We start from the raw sequence: 17,638 nt of genomic DNA, 5'->3' as shown, positions 1-17,638 counted from the left end.
CTTCATGTGAGCTCTGTGCGTTTGAAATTTATTCTCCCACAATCAGGCTCCGTCAAAGCAGAGAGGACAAAACAGCAGCACCATCAGTCAGAATCATGACTTATCAGCTCATTGTTGTGGATGTGGTAAGATCATATTAATATTTCTGTGGCTTTAAACAGAGGATGATGGGGGAGTTCGTAATCACACACACACACACAGCTATTCTCTTAAGGACTCCCCTATATTGATTTTCATTCATTAGGGCTGTCTTTTCCCTAACCTTAACCATAACCAGTTAATGCAAAACCCGAACCTAATCCTAACCCATATCTCATCTTTACCAGATCCTCAGAAATTAGGTTCTGCCTCATTACTAGGGGGTGAGAATCACCAGAGACACCACAATACAATTTTATCCCGATATTTAAGTCACAATACGATATTATCACAATATTTAAGTCATGATATGATATTATCACAATATTTAAGTCACAATATGATACTATCACGATATTTAAGTCACAACATTATAGTCACGATATGATACTATCACGATATTTAAGTCACAATATATGATATTATCACAATATTTAAACCACGATATGATACTATCACTATATTTAAGTCACTATACAATATTTAAGTGATGATGCGATATTTGAGCCACGATATGACATTATCATGATATTTAAGTCACAATACGATATTAGCACAATATTTAAGTCACAATGTAATATTATCACAATATCTAAGTCGCAATATTTAAGTCACGGTATGATATTATCATGGTATTAGTATTAGTGAAATCATATATTGTGATAAACTCACACAACAATTCTAGTGAGAATGAGCACTTGGCGCCATGTAGTTTAACATTTAGCATTAGTGCTAAATGCTAAAAATGTTTGATAAAACAGTGATATAATATTGCCACACAAAATATCGCGATATTTCACTGTTTTGATTATCCCCCCACCTATACTCAGTAGGACCAGGTTTGGTCCATGGTCCATGAGGACTACTGGTCCCTATCCCAGGGGTCTCAAACTCAAATGACCTGGGAGCCACTAAGTCTAGTCTGGTCAGTAGGGGGTAGGTCAAGTGAAAAATAATAATACCACAATATTGCATCTTATCGAAATTACGATATTACAAATTTCAAAATAAAAGTGTTTGTTTTGGTATGGCAAGATATAAAAAATATATTTATGAAAGTTAGTCTATAAACTGGTGGTGGGCCATATTAAATCGATTGGGGGGCCGCATGTGGCCCTCTCGCCACATGTTTGAGAACACTGCTCTAGTCCCTTACACATTCATCACAACTAAATGCCTAACCCTAACCCTAAAACCAGGTTTAAACCCCCCAAAAAGCCCACTATAGTTGTAAGGACGAGACAAAATGTCCACACTTTCTCCAAAATGTCCTCACTCCCTATGGTTTATACGTTTTTTTTTGGTCCTCACAAACATACACATACAGGAACAAACACACACGCACACGCACGCACGCACGCACACACACACAGAGCATCCAGGTCCCACATCCTGGTACTTTGTGAGCCTTGTCAGCCTCAGCACGGCAGACAGGAGGAAAGTAGCTGCAGTGTCCTGGCACCAACATTTTGTCCACAGCTGCTCACTAAACTGTCCCGGAAACTTAGTGCTAACTAAAAGGTAAAAATAAATGCATGTTTTTCATCTACGCGTCACCGGGCGTCCTGCTTTGCGGCAGTAAAGCGCGGGTTTTGTCGCGTCTTTTTCGACAGGCGGCAGCAGCACAGTCCGTGTGGACAACAGGGGGAAGGTATATGTCCATTGTGCAGCTCACAGAGACATCGCTGAATGCGCCACTTGCGCTTACATGTGCCCTTTTTTCCTGCGCCGAATCATAAATGCGGTATTATCGAGTCGATTTGCGGCGTTTGCGACGAAATAGAGCCTGAATAAAAGATGAAAAATGGCTCTCGACAGACAGAAAAGGGACATATTTAAAGGGACAGTGCTACTCCGCTTCCTTCCTGCTTCCTGTTCCTCCTATAATGCACGCGCGACGTGTCCGTGTCATTTGCTGTGGACATAAAAATATCTCACATTCCTACAAATGGACGCTGCATTTAAACGTTTAAAGTGTGGTCTGCCTCACGTGGAGGTAAAACGCTGTTTACAAGTGTTGTGGTCGAGCACAGGGCGTTTCAGTGTTTGTCCATTGTCCTCGTCTGCATCTGGCGTATCTTACACAGACAGTGGGACTCGGGACACTGCTGTTTTGACTACGATGTTTGTAAAATGTGATCATAGTGAAAGTAATGAAGAGAACAAGTAATCGAACATGAAATGTGATTGACATGAGGTGTTTTCATGGTGAAGGTGAAATATCAGTAGTTGGTTTCTTTGTGGTGTGAATTTAACCAAGTGCCCTGGACAATTAGGACTTGATGGACCCAACATGAAACTGAACCAAAAAAACACTAGCCCTTGGTTCATATTAGCAGGTTTACCTGGGTTCCAAACTCCCGGATATACCTGCTAATTTCTGTGTGAATAAGGCTTTATTGAGGCAGGGGAGAAAATCACATTGTTCACTCTCAACAATCAATATATAGTTGAATTAAATCCTTTCCGGCTCGACAAAACTGCACTTTAAAACCTTTGATGTCAAATTTTTGTTTGCTAACTTCCTGGCCTTCACCACCCAGTAGTTACCTCTGGAGTGGTCAGTGGTCAGCTGAAGAAATACCAAACCGTCTGCTTACCATTGTTCTATTCTGTTCCACAGGACACCTGCTCACCGATGTGATGTGTGACAGACTTGGCAGCTGCTCAGCAACGCGGAAACACCCCGAGCGACATCATAAAAAGAGGACACCATGTGATTTATCAATGGCAGCAAAGGAGATTGGACTAAACGGATGAACTGATTGCTGTTGGATAAGAACTGAGGAGCAGACCAAGCTGGCCATAGCATGCCAACTGCAAAAGACAAAGGTGGTGCAGCGCCCCACCACTACCGGCCTGCCTCACGATATGATGACGCCACACTTGCGCAAAAGAGGGAATACTGGAGAACCAAGAAGCGAGAGCAGAGGGCTCGACGCTCCGACCGGAGAGGGAGGTCAACGCAAAGCAGTCGAGGGGAACAGCGGCGACATCTAAATACTCCTGCAGTGGTGAATTCCAGTTTATCTGGATCCTTCGCTGCTCCCTCTCCTCCTGTGTGGAATAATGCAGAGTTATATACGTCAGCCAGTGCTACTCCTGCATCTCAGAATCCCTGTGATTCCGCTGAAATCCAAAAGAAAAAGTGGATCCAGCACCCAGTGACACTCAACACAGTCTTGACTCAGATGCCAGCATCATGTTCTGACACAGCCACAGCGAAATGCCGAGCAACGCGACGGACTGTGAACAAAGCCATTACCTCACCCACTCCCACTAAAACCCAGCTGAACACAAACTCTCCAGTGCCTCCAGTCAGAACGACCCGATTTACCAATGGTAGCTGTGCCCAAACAACACCTCAGCCACTTGTGTCTATGCAGGGCACATCCGTTCCCAACATGCAACATAAAAAAGAAGATGCACTACACACCCAGCCCGTCTTTGTTAAAGCGGAAGACGCAAACGCAACACCTCAAAGTGGAACACAGAGTGCCTTGGTCACCTCACAGAGAGCAGAAGGCGTTTGCAACTCCAAACCTTTGGAAGAGACTGAGGAGGAGAAGGCAGCCAAGCGCAGAGAGCAGTGGCGGATCAAAAAGCGAGAACAGAGAGCAAAGCTGGCAGCGCAGCTCGGTAAAGCCAGAGAGAGGATGCTGGGAGCAGAGATGCTAAGGCAAACGGCACAAAAGACAGGACTCCCAGGTGCTTTGCCACTTCGAAATCTTTCATCTCAGCCGTTTTTGAAAGCGGCAGGTCAGAGACAGTGTCCCACTCGAGGCAAAGCTGCATTTACACCTGGAAAAAGAGAAAATTATAAACTGCAAACAGGGGCAGGGAGGTTAGCGGTTGTAAATGTGCAGGTTAATGTCCAGAATCCAAATGAGAACAGGACAACAATTACATCTGATGGTACATCTGTGAAAAAGCCAGGGGAATTGCTGAGAAAGTATCCAAGTTACACCACTCCGTCTAATATCAGCCGAGGGATGGTGCGATGTAAAACACCTAGACAGAGGTTCATTGATGCCCAGCGTAATTTCTTTAATCTAAGAAACATGAGATGTAAATCGCCATTCTTTACCTCGGTTTTTGCGTCCAGAAATATTCCCAGGATTGACCCCAATGACACACCTGAGCAGATAATAGCCAAGCGGCGCGAGTACTGGCGGATTAAAAAACGAGAGCAGCGCGCTAAGATGTCGATGGAGATGAGATCTCGCTTGAAGGAGAAGGACTCCCTGATGCGAAGAGTGAAACGCTACCAGAGTATTCTGGAGGAGATGAGGAGGGCCAGGGCGCTGGCACAGTCGGCAGGAAGCACACTCACAGATGCCTCTGAGACCATCGGAGGGTTCATCGAAGAGGACGGGACAGTGACCATTAAAATTCCCCAGGCTCCGATGGACCACAACACGGCAGCACATACAAGTAATAAAGAACTTCATGTTAGTTCCAATAATAGTCCATTTGCACAACCTCAATATCACCCTAATACTAAAAGAAGGGGTATTGTTCCCATCAGAACTAAGCAGCCCCCTCAGGTGAAAGTCTCTCTTCCTGGACAGTCGGTCAACAAGCCTCCAAAATTATTGTCAGTCAGACCAAGGACTTCGCTCAGAAGCACAACGCCTCCTAATTCACAAACATTACCAAACCAAGCTGTAGGTCAGCTCACACTCACTCGTCCCACAACCTCTCGAAATGCAATTTCTGGAGGATTAGCTGCAGGGTCCAACCTCGATGGCTGTGTCATGAAAATGGCCATTTCCAGTGGCACGGCGGTGTCACCGTCGGCGCTCTCTCTGGATCCAAGTCTAACGGAGGAGGAGAGGATGGCAAAGAAGAGGGAGTACTGGAGGATAAAGAAGCGCGAGCAGCGAGCGGCTCGCGCGGTGCGGCTGAAGCAGGGAGTCTTACAGGCGAGGGTCAACGCGGCCTTACAGAGGAGGAGGGCGCAGAAGCAGTTCGCAGCGTCAACTGTGCATCTGAACAGACGTCTTACGAACCCGACAGGAAGTGCACGACCTCTGTCCGTCAGCAGCGTGCCTGTTACACCAAATGCAAACGAGATTAAACAAGAGACTGTACCAGAAGTTGACCTACATTCTCAACCAGAACAAACCATCTGCGCAGACATCAACTGCCCGACCTCCCCACCTCCACCTCCACCTCCACCACTCCAGCCAGACTCTGACCCAGCTTTGAGTGCAGAAAGCCAGGCTACCACTCTGCTAGCTGTGGCCTCCATGAAGAAACTCCTGGAAGAATCGCTGAGCACGGTGAGGGAAAGTGAATGTGAGCCGACGGATATCAAAACCGAGACGGAGGAAGAGCCTTCAGAGCAAGAGATGAAGCCAATTTTACCTCAGCTGTTTTTTGAAAAGGATGAAGTGGCTCCTCTGGCTGCTGACCTGACATTGCAGATAAAAAGCTGGCAGCCAGACAATGACGCCTTGGTACAGGCAGATTCACCAAGTCCTCATTTCAAAGAGTCGCCACCATTTAGTGAGACACCATCACCTATTCCTGCCTCCAGTGAGGAAATCCTGCCTCCCACCTGTGAACACTCCTCCCAAACCCCTTCAAACTTCATAGTAACCCCCTCCATGGAAGCATCTGGCGTTCCATCTCCACTACGCAGAACTCAGAGGCTTTGCTCCAAAAAGGTGAGCTGCTCGCCAGAACCGCCAAAGCTACACCACATAGCCACGGCTCAGCTACACCCGCAGGCGCAACACGTCGAACGGCACGCTAAAGAGCGGTGTCAAAAGAGCAACAAGTCGTCAGCACAAAGGTGTAGCAGTCTCGGGGCGGAGCATGGCGGTTTGACCGGCTTGACCAGCCTGCAGAGGAAGAGGGAGTACTGGAAGCTGATGAAGCGGCAGCAGAGGGCGCGGTCAAAGGCCCGGCAGAAGGACAGGCATGGGCATGGAGAATTCAGCAGACGGACCTTCCACACGGACATCCAGGTATAGGGACGTGTTTTCTTAGGGGTTTGATAAAGTGTGAGGCACAGTTTAGATCCCTTATTATTTCTGTTTTGATTCTAAAAACAGTTTGACAAGGTTTTTCAAACTGTGGTATGAGATTCCTCTGGTGGTACTAAATCAGAAATACTGTTCTACTGTTTATGCCAGGGTATGTGATTGGAGTGAAGCTGAGGAATTTTGACCCGAGTGTGTACAGCACATTATCTTATTGGGAATAAATCTGCCTCCTGTGAAAGGCTGTAGCCTACTTTCTCAATATTTTCTCAGGTGGTATAAAAGGTTTCGAGAACCATTGGCTTAGAAACCTGTATGTGTACAAAAATGCCCTCAGTAAAAACATGACCACCAGGAAAAACAGATCATACAGATCTGTTTTTCTGTTGGACAGCATTTTCCTGACAGGAGAGAGAAGTCTGTGTTGTTGGTAAACTACTCACTCTCCTACACCAATGTGCACAGAGAGAAATCTGCATTTTTAACCTCATGGGACATGGGAGCTCCTGTTTTTTTTTTTTTCATTTGCAAAGTTTTGTAACTAAGGTAAATCCAAACAACGTTTTTGAAAACTGAAGTCATAAAAAACGCACTTGAACTTACTGATAGAGGCAGCAGTGGGTCAAACACACCTTCCTGTCTGCTGTAGTGTAAAATGACTTATCTCTCTGGACTTTGGTGTGGACTCGATGGACTTGAGCTGATTGAGACGATTTGGTTAGAGGATGCATAAAAACACGTTGTCAACAGACACCGCTGTACAGTCTGGTTAAAAACATCATTTTGCAAAACAAAAATGAGCACGGAGAAAGTGAGATCCAATCATATGTTAATATGCTAAAGCGAGAAGCACGTTGGACCAGTTCCCTCAGGGCAGATAGATGTTTGTTGTTGAAAGGAGCCATGAACTTTAAAAAATTAGGGACCTTTGACTGAGACTATAACCTCTGCTCTGTTATTGTCTTTCAGGTTCCAGGTGCTTTTACCAACAACTCTGTTAGAGGTTTAAATCCTCCATCAAAACGAGCTCTCCAACACGTTTCTTCTCTGGGTGCAAATACCCATGTCCCTGCTGTCCCGGTCGCTACCTCTACAACATGTCAGTCACCTGACCCACTCACTAGTGTTTCCTGTTCACTCAGAAGTAAACAGAACAACAAAGATTTTGGTCCTTCGCAGATCATGTCTGACTCTTTGGGAGCTCCTGAAACTAAGCAGCAAGCCTCGTTATGTTCTCAAGAGTGGATGTCTACGAGCACAGATGAAGACACGGCCCCCTCGCTCCCCACTCTTAAGCCTCCGGACAACCCACTCTCCAGCATCAACCTGCAGCCCATTGAACCTCAAGGTCCCACCCTCAGTCCGTTAAAAATCCCCTGTCCTCAACTTCCGAGCCCCTCACGCATTATACAATCTCCCTGTAAACTGGCATCTGTAAGTGCTATGGCTCCACCAAAACGCATCCCGGGGGAGCCTGAGGAGGACTTTCTGAGGAGGAAGCGGGAGTACTGGAGGGTCAAAAAGAAGGAGCAGAGAGCCAGGAAGGCCGTTCAGTTCAAGGGAGCCTCACCGCGGAGAGCTGCCAACAACTGGAGGCCCATCATCCAGTCACAGGAGCTAGTGACAGAGGTATTTAAAAAGAAAACAACAAAACTGGTTCTGTGGATTTAAAACACCTCACAGGTCATACACAGTGGTGTAGTGGTTAGCACTCTCGCCTTGCAGCGAGAAGACCCGGGTTCGAGCCCCGGTTGGAACAAGGGCCTTTCTGCATGGAGTTTGCATGTTCTCCCTGTGTGTGCGTGGGTTCTCTCCGGGTACTCTGGCTTCCTCCCACAGTCCAAAAACATGCAATGTGGGGATAGGTAAATTGGACACTCCAAATTGACCATAGGAGTGAGTGTGAGAGTGAATGGTTGTTTGTCTCTATCTGTGTGTGGCCCTGCGATGGTCTGGCGAACTGTCCAGGGTGTACCCCGCCTATCGCCCGATGTAGCTGAGATTGGCACAGCACCCCCCGCGACCCTCTGGCTGAGGATAAAAGCGGTAGATGATGACTGACTGACTGACTGACACAGGTCATATTCTCACTGAAAACTGGAAGAATACGGTATGACACAGTTCATCCCCGCGTGGGAATGTAGTTTTGGTCGTTCTGTTATGTTTCACAACACAGAAATGAGCCTCAAAGGGATGATGTGGTTGTGTGAGATACTCACAGTAAAATATAGCTGCCAGAGGGAACAAGGAAAAACACATTAAGCATTTTATCAACAGCTGCTTAAATCTAACGTTATTTTGTCATTTGACAGCCTTTTTTTGACTGCAAACTGACGTTTGTTACGCTTTATAAACCGCGCTCTCCCGTACACCAAATTCCTTTAGAGAAAAATATTGGTTTTACACAATAGCACCCAGGACTTGTTGATTCACTGCCTCCTTTTATTAGCACGTTAAATTGTGTTAGAAAACGACTTTGCTGTGTGAAATCAAGTGACACAAACTAACCAAACAAGGCAGCAGTGGACGAGCAGCTCCCGTGTCCCTGCCAGCTTAAGACGCTTATTTTTTTCTATGGACTTTGGTGTGGGAGAGAAAACTGTTAGGAAGTATTAAAAAAAACCTCCAGTTTCCTGTTAGATTAAGGCTGACTAACAGTGAACATATTCTTAAGACAATATACCCTTGAGCAAGTGTATATTTTATTAGGGGACCTTTTTCATTCGTGGCTGAAGTCAGTTTTTCCTTGTGTCCATCATTCAATCAATGTTTTGTTTGTTTTAGGAAGTGATGGCGAACCGTGAACCAGATTATGACAAGTCCCAGGTAATGAAAAGATGCTACTAATATAGTTTTTTTTTTTTTAATTCAGCTGTCATTAGATTAGATTAGATTATTTGTAATAATAATGTGGACACACATGTGAATAAAATTTTCTCTGGTGAATGATCCCCGTAGGACTGCAGTCAGTGGGTGAGCTCCTCTGAGTCGGAACCTCTAATGAGGTGGGTGATGTGCATTGATCGACTCCTCTGCTTCAAGCTTTATGAAGGACAATGATGAATCTAAGTGTTCTCCTTCCTCCACAGCTCTCCAGCGAACATGGGATCATTTCCATTCCCAAATTACACGTCTATAGAAGGTAATGCTCCGTCCCTTCACTTTACAAATGATTCACTTTACAAAGTATGAAACGGACTCTTCCTTCACAGATGAGTCGGAGATTCTGTTCCCCGACTACGAGCACAACGACGGCGACGACGGCTCCGTCTCCGACGAGGTGTGGAGGAACCGCTTCCTCATGGACTACGACCCGCTCAACCAGCTGCTGGTGTGCATGGTGTGTGGGGAGCTGCAGTACTCTCACAGCCTGGAGGGCGTGAGGGCTCACATTGAGGACGCTCACCCAGACACGCTGGCGCTGGAGGCCAGGGACCGACAGGGAATACTGGAGGCCTGGGACGAGCAGGTTTCCCAGCGGGAACGTTTCTTCACCAGCCAACTCCAGCAGCACAGCGGCTCCCTCACAGGTACATTATCATAGCCTTTTATAGTGTTTTGTATATTGTTTCTGATTACTATTTAGAATTCATAGTATTTTATGATTTCATGATGCAACGTGTTGCCTATTTTTCACATGTGACGCGTGCAGGACCAACAAATATATACAGCGAGAAGATCTGTTTATAATAACACTGACATTCTACTAGAATAATTACATAAAACTTGAATGTCACAAGCTTTAGATTTGCGTGAGTCCCAGTCCAAAGATATATTTTGCCATGTTTTAAATTTGCTTTAACTGTCTGACTTGTTTTGCAGAAACACAAGAGAACAGATGAGCAGAGACTGTCACTGCAGAAGTCGACTGAAGAACCAGGAGAGAACCCCCACACTGAATCTGTCCTCTTTTATTTATTGTCTTCTTTTTTTTATTATTATCATACACGTGTTCACTTGTGTAGAAACTCACCTTGTAATATAACGCAGCTTTACCTCATTTTCCTTACAAGATTGTGCTTATTGTTTATTTAAAATCAGTTTGGACATTTGGATACTGAAGCTGCCACAGATGAGATTTTGTAACGATATTTAAAATATTTAATTAGGAGTCTAACATTATGGAAAAACAGCTGTGTTAAGCAGGACTAGATGCATTTTTAGTGGAGAAAACTCTTAAGTTGATTCTTATTATCTTCAGTTCTTGGTCCATGTATGTGCTCCATTATTTCAATGTTTTGCACTGATTTGAAGTGCAGTCTGTTAGACTCTATAAACATGAGTGTGCATAACTTTCCAATTTGGTTATCTTTTGTTCTGTGCAAACCTTAAATGTTAGAGCAGTGAGCTGTATCGTCAATGCTTTTTTGTTTGTTTTTCAAATTAAGGCTGCAAGCAATAATAATTGTTATTATTGATTAATCTGGTAATAATGTTCTCTTTTAATTACGTAGTTCGGTGCATAAAATGTCAGAACGATTACAAAAATGATGACATTTGCACACAAACCAAAAATATTTAGGTAACTGTCAGAAGAGCAGATAAACTAGAACACAAATAGTTTAATTTAGTACATTTAACATTTACATTTAATCATTTAGCAGATGCTTTTATCCAAATTATTAGTTTTCTGCATAAAAGTGTAATTGTTTTCAGGCCTAATATTGGAACTAAACTGAGCCCAGCGTGGGGTTTAGCACATATTAGCAAACTGGGGTACAGTCGTTGTACATAAAACCTTTAAATGGATTTTTTTTTATAGAAATGCAGTGTCAGGATTTGAGGAGTGTTTTAATAGCTGTAGTCAGAATCATCAGTTATCAATAGTTATGGATATTAATTATATAAAAAGTACAGTCAATTTAGATTTTAAACCCCCAAAAACAGCTGATCAAATTATTTCACAATTTTTGTGGCAACCCCCTTAAAGTGATTCAGCGCAGCTAATTTCGTCATGTGGTTTTATTGACGTCCGACACGGAAAACTAAAGTTTGTGTTCATCTGTTAGTTCGAGTGTGTTATTTCTGAATTCATTTGTTCAGATTTACGTCAGTAACACAAATTTACGAAACAAAGCACCTCCTTGTGGGCTCAAAATGTTTATCTCTAAGTACTTGTGATGTTTCCAGACTGCATGATGTCTGTAAACCAGGTGAAAAAGGCTGTCTAACAACAAGATGAAGAGTATATTAAAAAAAATCTCTATTAGGTGAGGTTATTTTGAAGTAGCTGAAATCTGTTTTCCCCCTGTGTTCTATGTCAAGCCGTTATCACACTTAATTGCCAAGTTTGCCTGACTGGAATTACATTTACTGATATCGGTGATGTCATTTTGACTTTTTGTAATTTCGAGACGGCTACAACCTTATTCTGACTATCTTAAACTTCATTTAAGATCTTTTAAACGGACAATGTAGATAAATTGAGGATAATTACAGTTATCTCGAACATGAATTGTGACGAGTCAAAATGATGTTGTAGATACCTGAAACTGGAATTGGAGATGGCAAAAGTAGTTTGAATCCTACTCCTGAAAACTGAATTAACGGATATCTATAACTTTAGTATTGATTAGTAAGAATGAAGTTGCAGATATCGGTAGTTAATGTCCTGTCTAGCGATTGAATGTTCAAACGGCTTGCCATCGTTTTCCCCACTGGCAGCCATATTGTGTTAGCGAACCTTTGCGTCACGCGCTAGCACACAGTCAACACTCATTCAGTACTCGTACAACCACACTTCAAAGCACCCGAACTGTGGGTGTGTTCTAGTTGTAGTCCAAAGTCGGAATTTCCGGGTTCCAAGTCGGAAAGTTTTAGCAACCTCGCAGTCCTCTGTGTAGGGTTCTATGATTGGCTGCCACACGTCTTTAGTCCATGGATATTTTGCTGTGCTGTTTTTGCAAAATATCTAGACTGGCGTTGCTAACAATGGCTAGCCCAAGACATGTTAGCGTCTCCCATTTGTGACTTTGGATGTAAATGGAACGCACTATCACAGTTTACCCCATATTCAGGGCCCTTGCCATGAGCTAGCTGCCGCATGTTTTAGCACGAACCATGAAGTGCACTCACGCTTCAGGGTTTCAACAGAGTTTTAGACCCCCTTGAACAGCTCCTGTACATACAGCACACAAATCAAACGCTCAATACAGTAGAAAACTGGTTTTTGTTAAGTTTTTCCTGTGCTTAAAGCAGATGTTCATTCAGGTCAGAGTACGTTCTAGAATCTTAGTAGTCACTAATGGTCATGTGTGTTATCTGGGACTGTTCCACTGGTTTTTCTATGTGAAAGCCTTTAGTACAGTGCTGTTCAAACCTGACGCTTCACACACAACATGCACATAGATATTATTTTTTTGTATGCGGACAATTTTTTTTACAGCGACTTCCTCGGCTTGTGCTGTTCACGTCAGAGTCAGCGTCCTCTGCACTGTAAATACACAAAATACTAAAGTGGTGATAAGACTTTTATTTGACTTGGTGCAACTTTTATTTATTATTTATTGACGTGTATAACGTGATTATTGATGATGCATTATTCATATCCATAGGTAGTTCCATGTTAGAGAAATGTCTCATTTGTGAGTTTTGGGGATAAAAAAAACAGAATTTCCTGCATGAATAGAATATGGATGAACTGTTGTGCGTCAGAGAGTTCTGGAAGTCATTCCAATGGTTGTATTTTTTTGTTTTTAAAGAGGAATGATTATGAATAGTAAGAGAAAAAAGAAAATGTTTCTGTTTGAGCACAAAGACTGTGGAGGTTCAACTGCCTGCACAGCCACAACTCTGTAAATAGATGGAGGTGACCAAGCTAATTTACCTTCTGAGAATGTAATTGACTCACTTGTTTACCAGTTTAAAGGGAATGTTTAAAATGCCTTTTAAGTAATAAACCTTTTCTACCTTTGGGTTTGTTCTTCAAAATCGTTTTATTGGCTAATTTTCTGTATCAGTCAGTGGAACAGCAGCAGTCTTTTTGTTGCCATTATTCACATTTTAGTAAATTTACCCTGCACCTGATTAGTACTTAAAAGTTATGCCTGCAAACAATTTGTTTGCCACTTTATCCCGCCATTAGACTGTATTTTTTTTAGTTTTAGCGCCGTTTTCAACAAATATGTTCTTAAAGTGACATATGGATGAGGAGAATGCTAACGTTAGCAACAAAACATCACTTAGAGCAGCTTTAATCAGTGAAATATCAAGGGTATACATATGTCCTCCAGCAGGAAGTATGCATCAGGATGGTCAGCAAAAAAAACATTTTAATTTCCCATCATAATAATGTGTGACCCTTGTGATTTTGGAAACACATGTTTCCTCCGGTTCTGCTTGGTGTGTTACTTTGTTAAATGACCCAGTAGTTCAGTTCCTAACCAGCAAAACTTCTAACAGACAGGTATATGTCATGATTTATGTGACTTTAATTGCCATTCACTGGTTCCTGCCCTGCCTCCTCTGTGGCTCCTCTTCCACTATAACCCCAGGTTCTCCATCACGCTGCAACTTCTCCCCGCTCCGGGTCTTTGTGTCAGGCCGGTGGGCTTGCCCCGACTCTGCATCAGCTGACGCCGACAGCTCCTGAGGCCCCGCGTTCACACGAAACAGAGTGGGGACTTGACCCAGCATGGGGTTGTTCTCCTGGAGGCCGGAGATCCACTGGTTCAGCGTGGCCTGGTCTCCCCGACCAGTCATACACATGGCAAAGACTGGGCCCTCGTCCACTGGATGTACAACACACACACACACAGATGCTTTGTTACACAATTCTGACCGTGAGAGTTAAAAAACGTTGGCCATCTTTTATCTTGTATGGCAACAAAATGAACCATTAGACATTGAAATGATTAAATTTCTTACAGTCTTCGACGTCAAAGTTCTCTTCGTCTCCGAGGTCACGCCCAAAATCCACGTCCAACTGCAGAGGGTAGTACAGAGACCGCTCTGGATCATAGGGCTCTTCTACCTGTGTGGAGACAGAAACAGTGTCAAATAACTGAAGAAAACGTCAAACTCTCTCTGATTAAACTCAAGGTTTGTATGATTTGAGCGTTTTCTTCAGATGTCATGGACTTGCAGAAGCTGAAATCAGGTTTTCCTTCTTGGATTCTAACTTATTCTTAACATTAACATTGGGGATAATGCGGTTTTTACCCACCTTCTCCTCAGGCGGGTCAGCTCTGAGGACGTAGTAGTGCACACACGTCTGCCTCAGCCACAGAGGGAAGGGGCCCTCGACAAACACCGGCCTGTTTGGGTTGTGCTTGGCCAGCAGCTCCATCTGGCTGGGGCTCTGGATCCCTGGTGTCAGCACAGGAAGAAAAGCAACAAAAGACAATGAGGTAGAGTTCTGGTTTACAGTATATATGGATACGAAGAGAGGGGGAAAAAAGCAGTTTCCTGATTCTTAGTTCTGTGGTTTCCTTTCCGCTTTAAACTTGTGTGTTTATTTAAGCCATTTAACAAAAAGACCAACCGTATAAAATTTCCAAACGTCCAAAGAGAAAATCAGCGTTTTTAACTTGTGGGGACACAGGAGTTGCTGGTCTCCTGCTGCCACTTTTGTCAAGTTTGTGTCACTAAATAACGCATGTGAACTTATGTATCAATAACTCCCGTGTGCCTTGACGTTAAATTGTTGGATTTTCTCTATGGACTTTGGTGTGGGAGAGTAACTGTGTTACAAAGCTATAAAAAAACTTGGGTGAACATAATCTTAAGATATCAGAGACTTAAGAACCTAAAAATAATGCCTCCAAGAATGTTTGAATCAGTGTACAAAACAGTTCCATACCTACGACATGTGGAATTGTTATCTCTTCTCCTGTCTCTGTTATATCTGTACACGGCAGCTGGTGTGAGGAGCAAAGGAAGAGATATTATTACATGATTTGATTGATGACAATGACGCTATTACACTCATACGTACTACTCCTTGCCTTGTTTGGTCCCCTCCCACCAGGAGAAACACACCTTATATTAACATGTTTTTGCGTATTTTAGATCCAACCAACCTCTGATTGTGGTCAATTACAAACATCAAAGTCAAACACGACAGTTGCACCTGATAAACGTTAACTTTCGCGTCCAGGTCGTTGGCGATGCGAGCCAAGCCGAATCGAGCCACATCCACCGGGTCTTCCGGCAGCTGCACGGGGACGGGGAAGGGGTTCACGTGCTTGAACTTGGGCATCCAGTACATCATTCTCTGGTACTTCCTTACGGGGTGAGCCTTCTTTCCGAAGATCTGGACTAGCAGGACTTTTGTCTCCACGTTGGGCATGACACCTGAAACACAACCATTTAAAATGAAGCAAAGAAGATGTCGCTGCTAAATTTCCCCAATACGGAATTCATCCCATCTGGGTTGAATTCCAGGGATATTCCCAGGTAACAGACACCCACCATATTCCTCCATCTGCTCCAGTAGCTGCACCCCACACTCCTGCTGTCGAGGATAGTGGTTGAACATTCGCTGGACAGCGTTCCTGGGCACAAACACCTCTTTAGGGAAAACATCCAGGAGCTTGTTGTAGACCGTGAGGTCTCTCTCCACGCCGAACTCGGGCATCTTCTTCAGTGCGGCGTAGATAAACTCCACGTGGCCCCGCCGCCTCACATCCCTGTTGAGGAAGACGTCCACCACCTTGTTGAACGTGGCTTTGACTTTGACGTCTTTGGCCACTTGCTCGAACAGGTCGTCATTCGTGACCAGAGACTTGTCCTTCTTGTGGTCGTCGGCAGGTGTGGGCTGACTCTTGCTCCATGCTGGGCTGCTGTGGAACTGCCTTAACAACTACAGGACACAAGGTAGTTTTAATCCTATGTTATAAACGTACATGAAACATAAACAGCACATTGCGCCTTCTTGTACCACTGCTTAAACATGCAAATTATTGAAAAACATATTGGTAGAAAAAATAAGATCCTACCAAGTGGTCAGGGAAAGGAGAGGGGAGTAGGTAGAAAGCATTTTTTAAAGTTTGACCATTGTTTATCAGGCATGCATTTGACTTTTTTAGCAGTGTTATAATCACCATATGTAATTATTTCTCAATCTCTTTCTCAGAATACAACCAGAAAATAGAGGAAATATAATATAACACCTGTGTTTGTCCTTTTATTTTATATCAAAATGGCTAAAACACTAGGTTTCACACTACACACTTTCAAACACCTTATTTTGTTCAAAATAACAAAGAGAACAGAATTTGACTGATGTTAAATCATCATTTTGCACCAGCAAGGCCCACAAAAAAGCAAGACTCCTGTACACAGTAATGTTTGTGTGATTATTTGTAAGTTTAAACTGGCCAGAGTTGATAGTAGTATGTATACATGGAGACCGTGTACCTGATGTTGGTTCTTGTGAAGCACACTGGGCTGACTGGAGGAGGATGACTGGAGCAGAGGAGCACACTGGGCTGCAGACCTGGCTGACCGGTCCAGTAGTCTGAGACATTGCAGGTGGAGCAGGCAGCGGGCAGACTTCATGGTCAGACAGTCACACTGACCTTCAGGGAACTGAACAACGCAAGGAAAAATCATTATTATCCCATATTCTCTGCTTTTGAAGTAAGAGACACTATAATCCCCTCATTCTGCCTTTTTGTAGTTTGGCTGACATAAAACTTTATTATTATTTGGTTTGTAACAGTACTATATTTTTTGGATCTATTTATTGCATTATTTCTATGTCTTTCTGTTATTTATTCTTATGTGTATCTTTTTCTAATGCTCTTCTTTTAATTTGTCCACGCTAAAGATGCCGGCTATTTTACATCATGACTATATGCAAGCCGATATAAAGAAAGGCTCTTAAATCATAATAATCCTCAGTCGGTCAACCTCTGTCTCCAGGAAATATTTATTTAGAGGTGGAGAAACATTAAAATGGCAAAATTTTGAATGGGATTCCGCATTGGCCATGTAGAAAAGGGGGTTATCAAGACAAGTCTCCCGGCAGATTATTACTACGGACAGATATTGTGTAATAGATGAGTTATACCGTATATATCTATATATCACTTACCCACAACCGAACATTAATAACGACGAATGTACAAAGAAAAGAAAAATAGTCTCCTTCAGAGAACGCTGTCTACGGACGCCGCCATGTTGAATAACCTAAGAACATCCTGGTCCTGCGCACACCCGCTTCCTCCCCCAAACAACACACATCAGCAATAATAAACAGTTCCGTGCAACCCCACCCCCCCCCCCCCCCCCCCTTCTCTGTACAGTAGTAAGTTGTTATAAATGTCATTAGCTCAATCAAACTTAAAACGTTTAAACGTGGAGATTATTTTCTACTGTATGCAAAGTTTACACAAGGTTTGAATCAAAACTAATCAGCAAAGACTGACTTCAAACATGGATGTACTATTTTATAAGATTAAATGTACCCTATACGTGCTTGGCAGGAGGTGGAAGTCAAATTCAATTAATATTGTTGTACATTTGATTTCTCCTATCAGATGTGGGTGCAGTACACGAGCCTGCCG

The 17,638-nt window shown here is 43.4% G+C and overlaps 2 protein-coding genes across 4 annotated transcripts; one reads left to right on the top strand and one right to left on the bottom strand.

Annotated features, from left to right (window-relative positions):
• Positions 1–1,552: 1,552 nt before the first annotated feature.
• On the top strand, positions 1,553–13,043 carry si:dkey-28a3.2 (uncharacterized). 3 transcript variants are annotated; one of them, XM_058624320.1, is made up of 8 exons: positions 1,553–1,659; positions 2,762–6,113; positions 7,098–7,757; positions 8,913–8,954; positions 9,087–9,133; positions 9,218–9,270; positions 9,341–9,658; positions 9,951–13,043. In XM_058624320.1, the coding sequence occupies exons 2-8, from the start codon at positions 2,949–2,951 to the stop codon at positions 9,968–9,970; spliced, it is 4,305 nt and encodes a 1,434-aa protein (XP_058480303.1). In that variant the 5' UTR covers positions 1,553–1,659; positions 2,762–2,948; the 3' UTR covers positions 9,971–13,043. The 3 variants fall into 3 exon arrangements, with proteins under 3 accessions (XP_058480303.1, XP_058480306.1, XP_058480304.1); XM_058624321.1 differs by lacking the exon at positions 1,553–1,659 and adding an exon at positions 2,028–2,134; XM_058624323.1 differs by lacking the exons at positions 8,913–8,954; positions 9,087–9,133; positions 9,218–9,270; positions 9,341–9,658; positions 9,951–13,043 and adding an exon at positions 8,207–8,850 and having other exon boundaries at positions 7,098–7,811.
• A 497-nt stretch (positions 13,044–13,540) lies between these two features.
• Positions 13,541–17,300, bottom strand: ecsit (ECSIT signaling integrator). Its single transcript, XM_058624324.1, has 8 exons — positions 17,167–17,300; positions 16,488–16,658; positions 15,540–15,930; positions 15,199–15,422; positions 14,929–14,986; positions 14,293–14,435; positions 13,995–14,100; positions 13,541–13,858 (listed from the first exon to the last, which is right to left on the bottom strand). The coding sequence occupies exons 2-8, from the start codon at positions 16,626–16,628 to the stop codon at positions 13,569–13,571; spliced, it is 1,353 nt and encodes a 450-aa protein (XP_058480307.1). The 5' UTR covers positions 16,629–16,658; positions 17,167–17,300; the 3' UTR covers positions 13,541–13,568.
• Between the last annotated feature and the right edge of the window lie 338 nt (positions 17,301–17,638).

Source organism: Solea solea, chromosome 3 (assembly GCF_958295425.1).
Source record: "Solea solea chromosome 3, fSolSol10.1, whole genome shotgun sequence".
Taxonomy (NCBI): Eukaryota; Metazoa; Chordata; class Actinopteri; order Pleuronectiformes; family Soleidae; genus Solea; species Solea solea.
Note: the sequence above shows the minus strand (reverse complement) of the source record. Positions and strands in the feature narration are given on the sequence as shown.

Bases quoted from the DNA above. Each gene is read 5' to 3' on its own strand.
- si:dkey-28a3.2 (XM_058624320.1), top strand. From the start codon at position 2,949: ATGCCAACTGCAAAAGACAAAGGTGGTGCAGCGCCCCACCACTACCGG. The intron at 8,955-9,086 runs GTAATGAAAAGA...TGATCCCCGTAG, and splicing joins CAGATTATGACAAGTCCCAG to GACTGCAGTCAGTGGGTGAG. The intron at 9,271-9,340 runs GTAATGCTCCGT...CTTCCTTCACAG, and splicing joins AAATTACACGTCTATAGAAG to ATGAGTCGGAGATTCTGTTC.
- ecsit (XM_058624324.1), bottom strand. From the start codon at position 16,628: ATGAAGTCTGCCCGCTGCCTGCTCCACCTGCAATGTCTCAGACTACTG. The intron at 15,931-16,487 runs GTACACGGTCTC...TGTGTCCTGTAG, and splicing joins TTCACAAGAACCAACATCAG to TTGTTAAGGCAGTTCCACAG. The intron at 15,423-15,539 runs GTGGGTGTCTGT...GTTGTGTTTCAG, and splicing joins GGAGCAGATGGAGGAATATG to GTGTCATGCCCAACGTGGAG.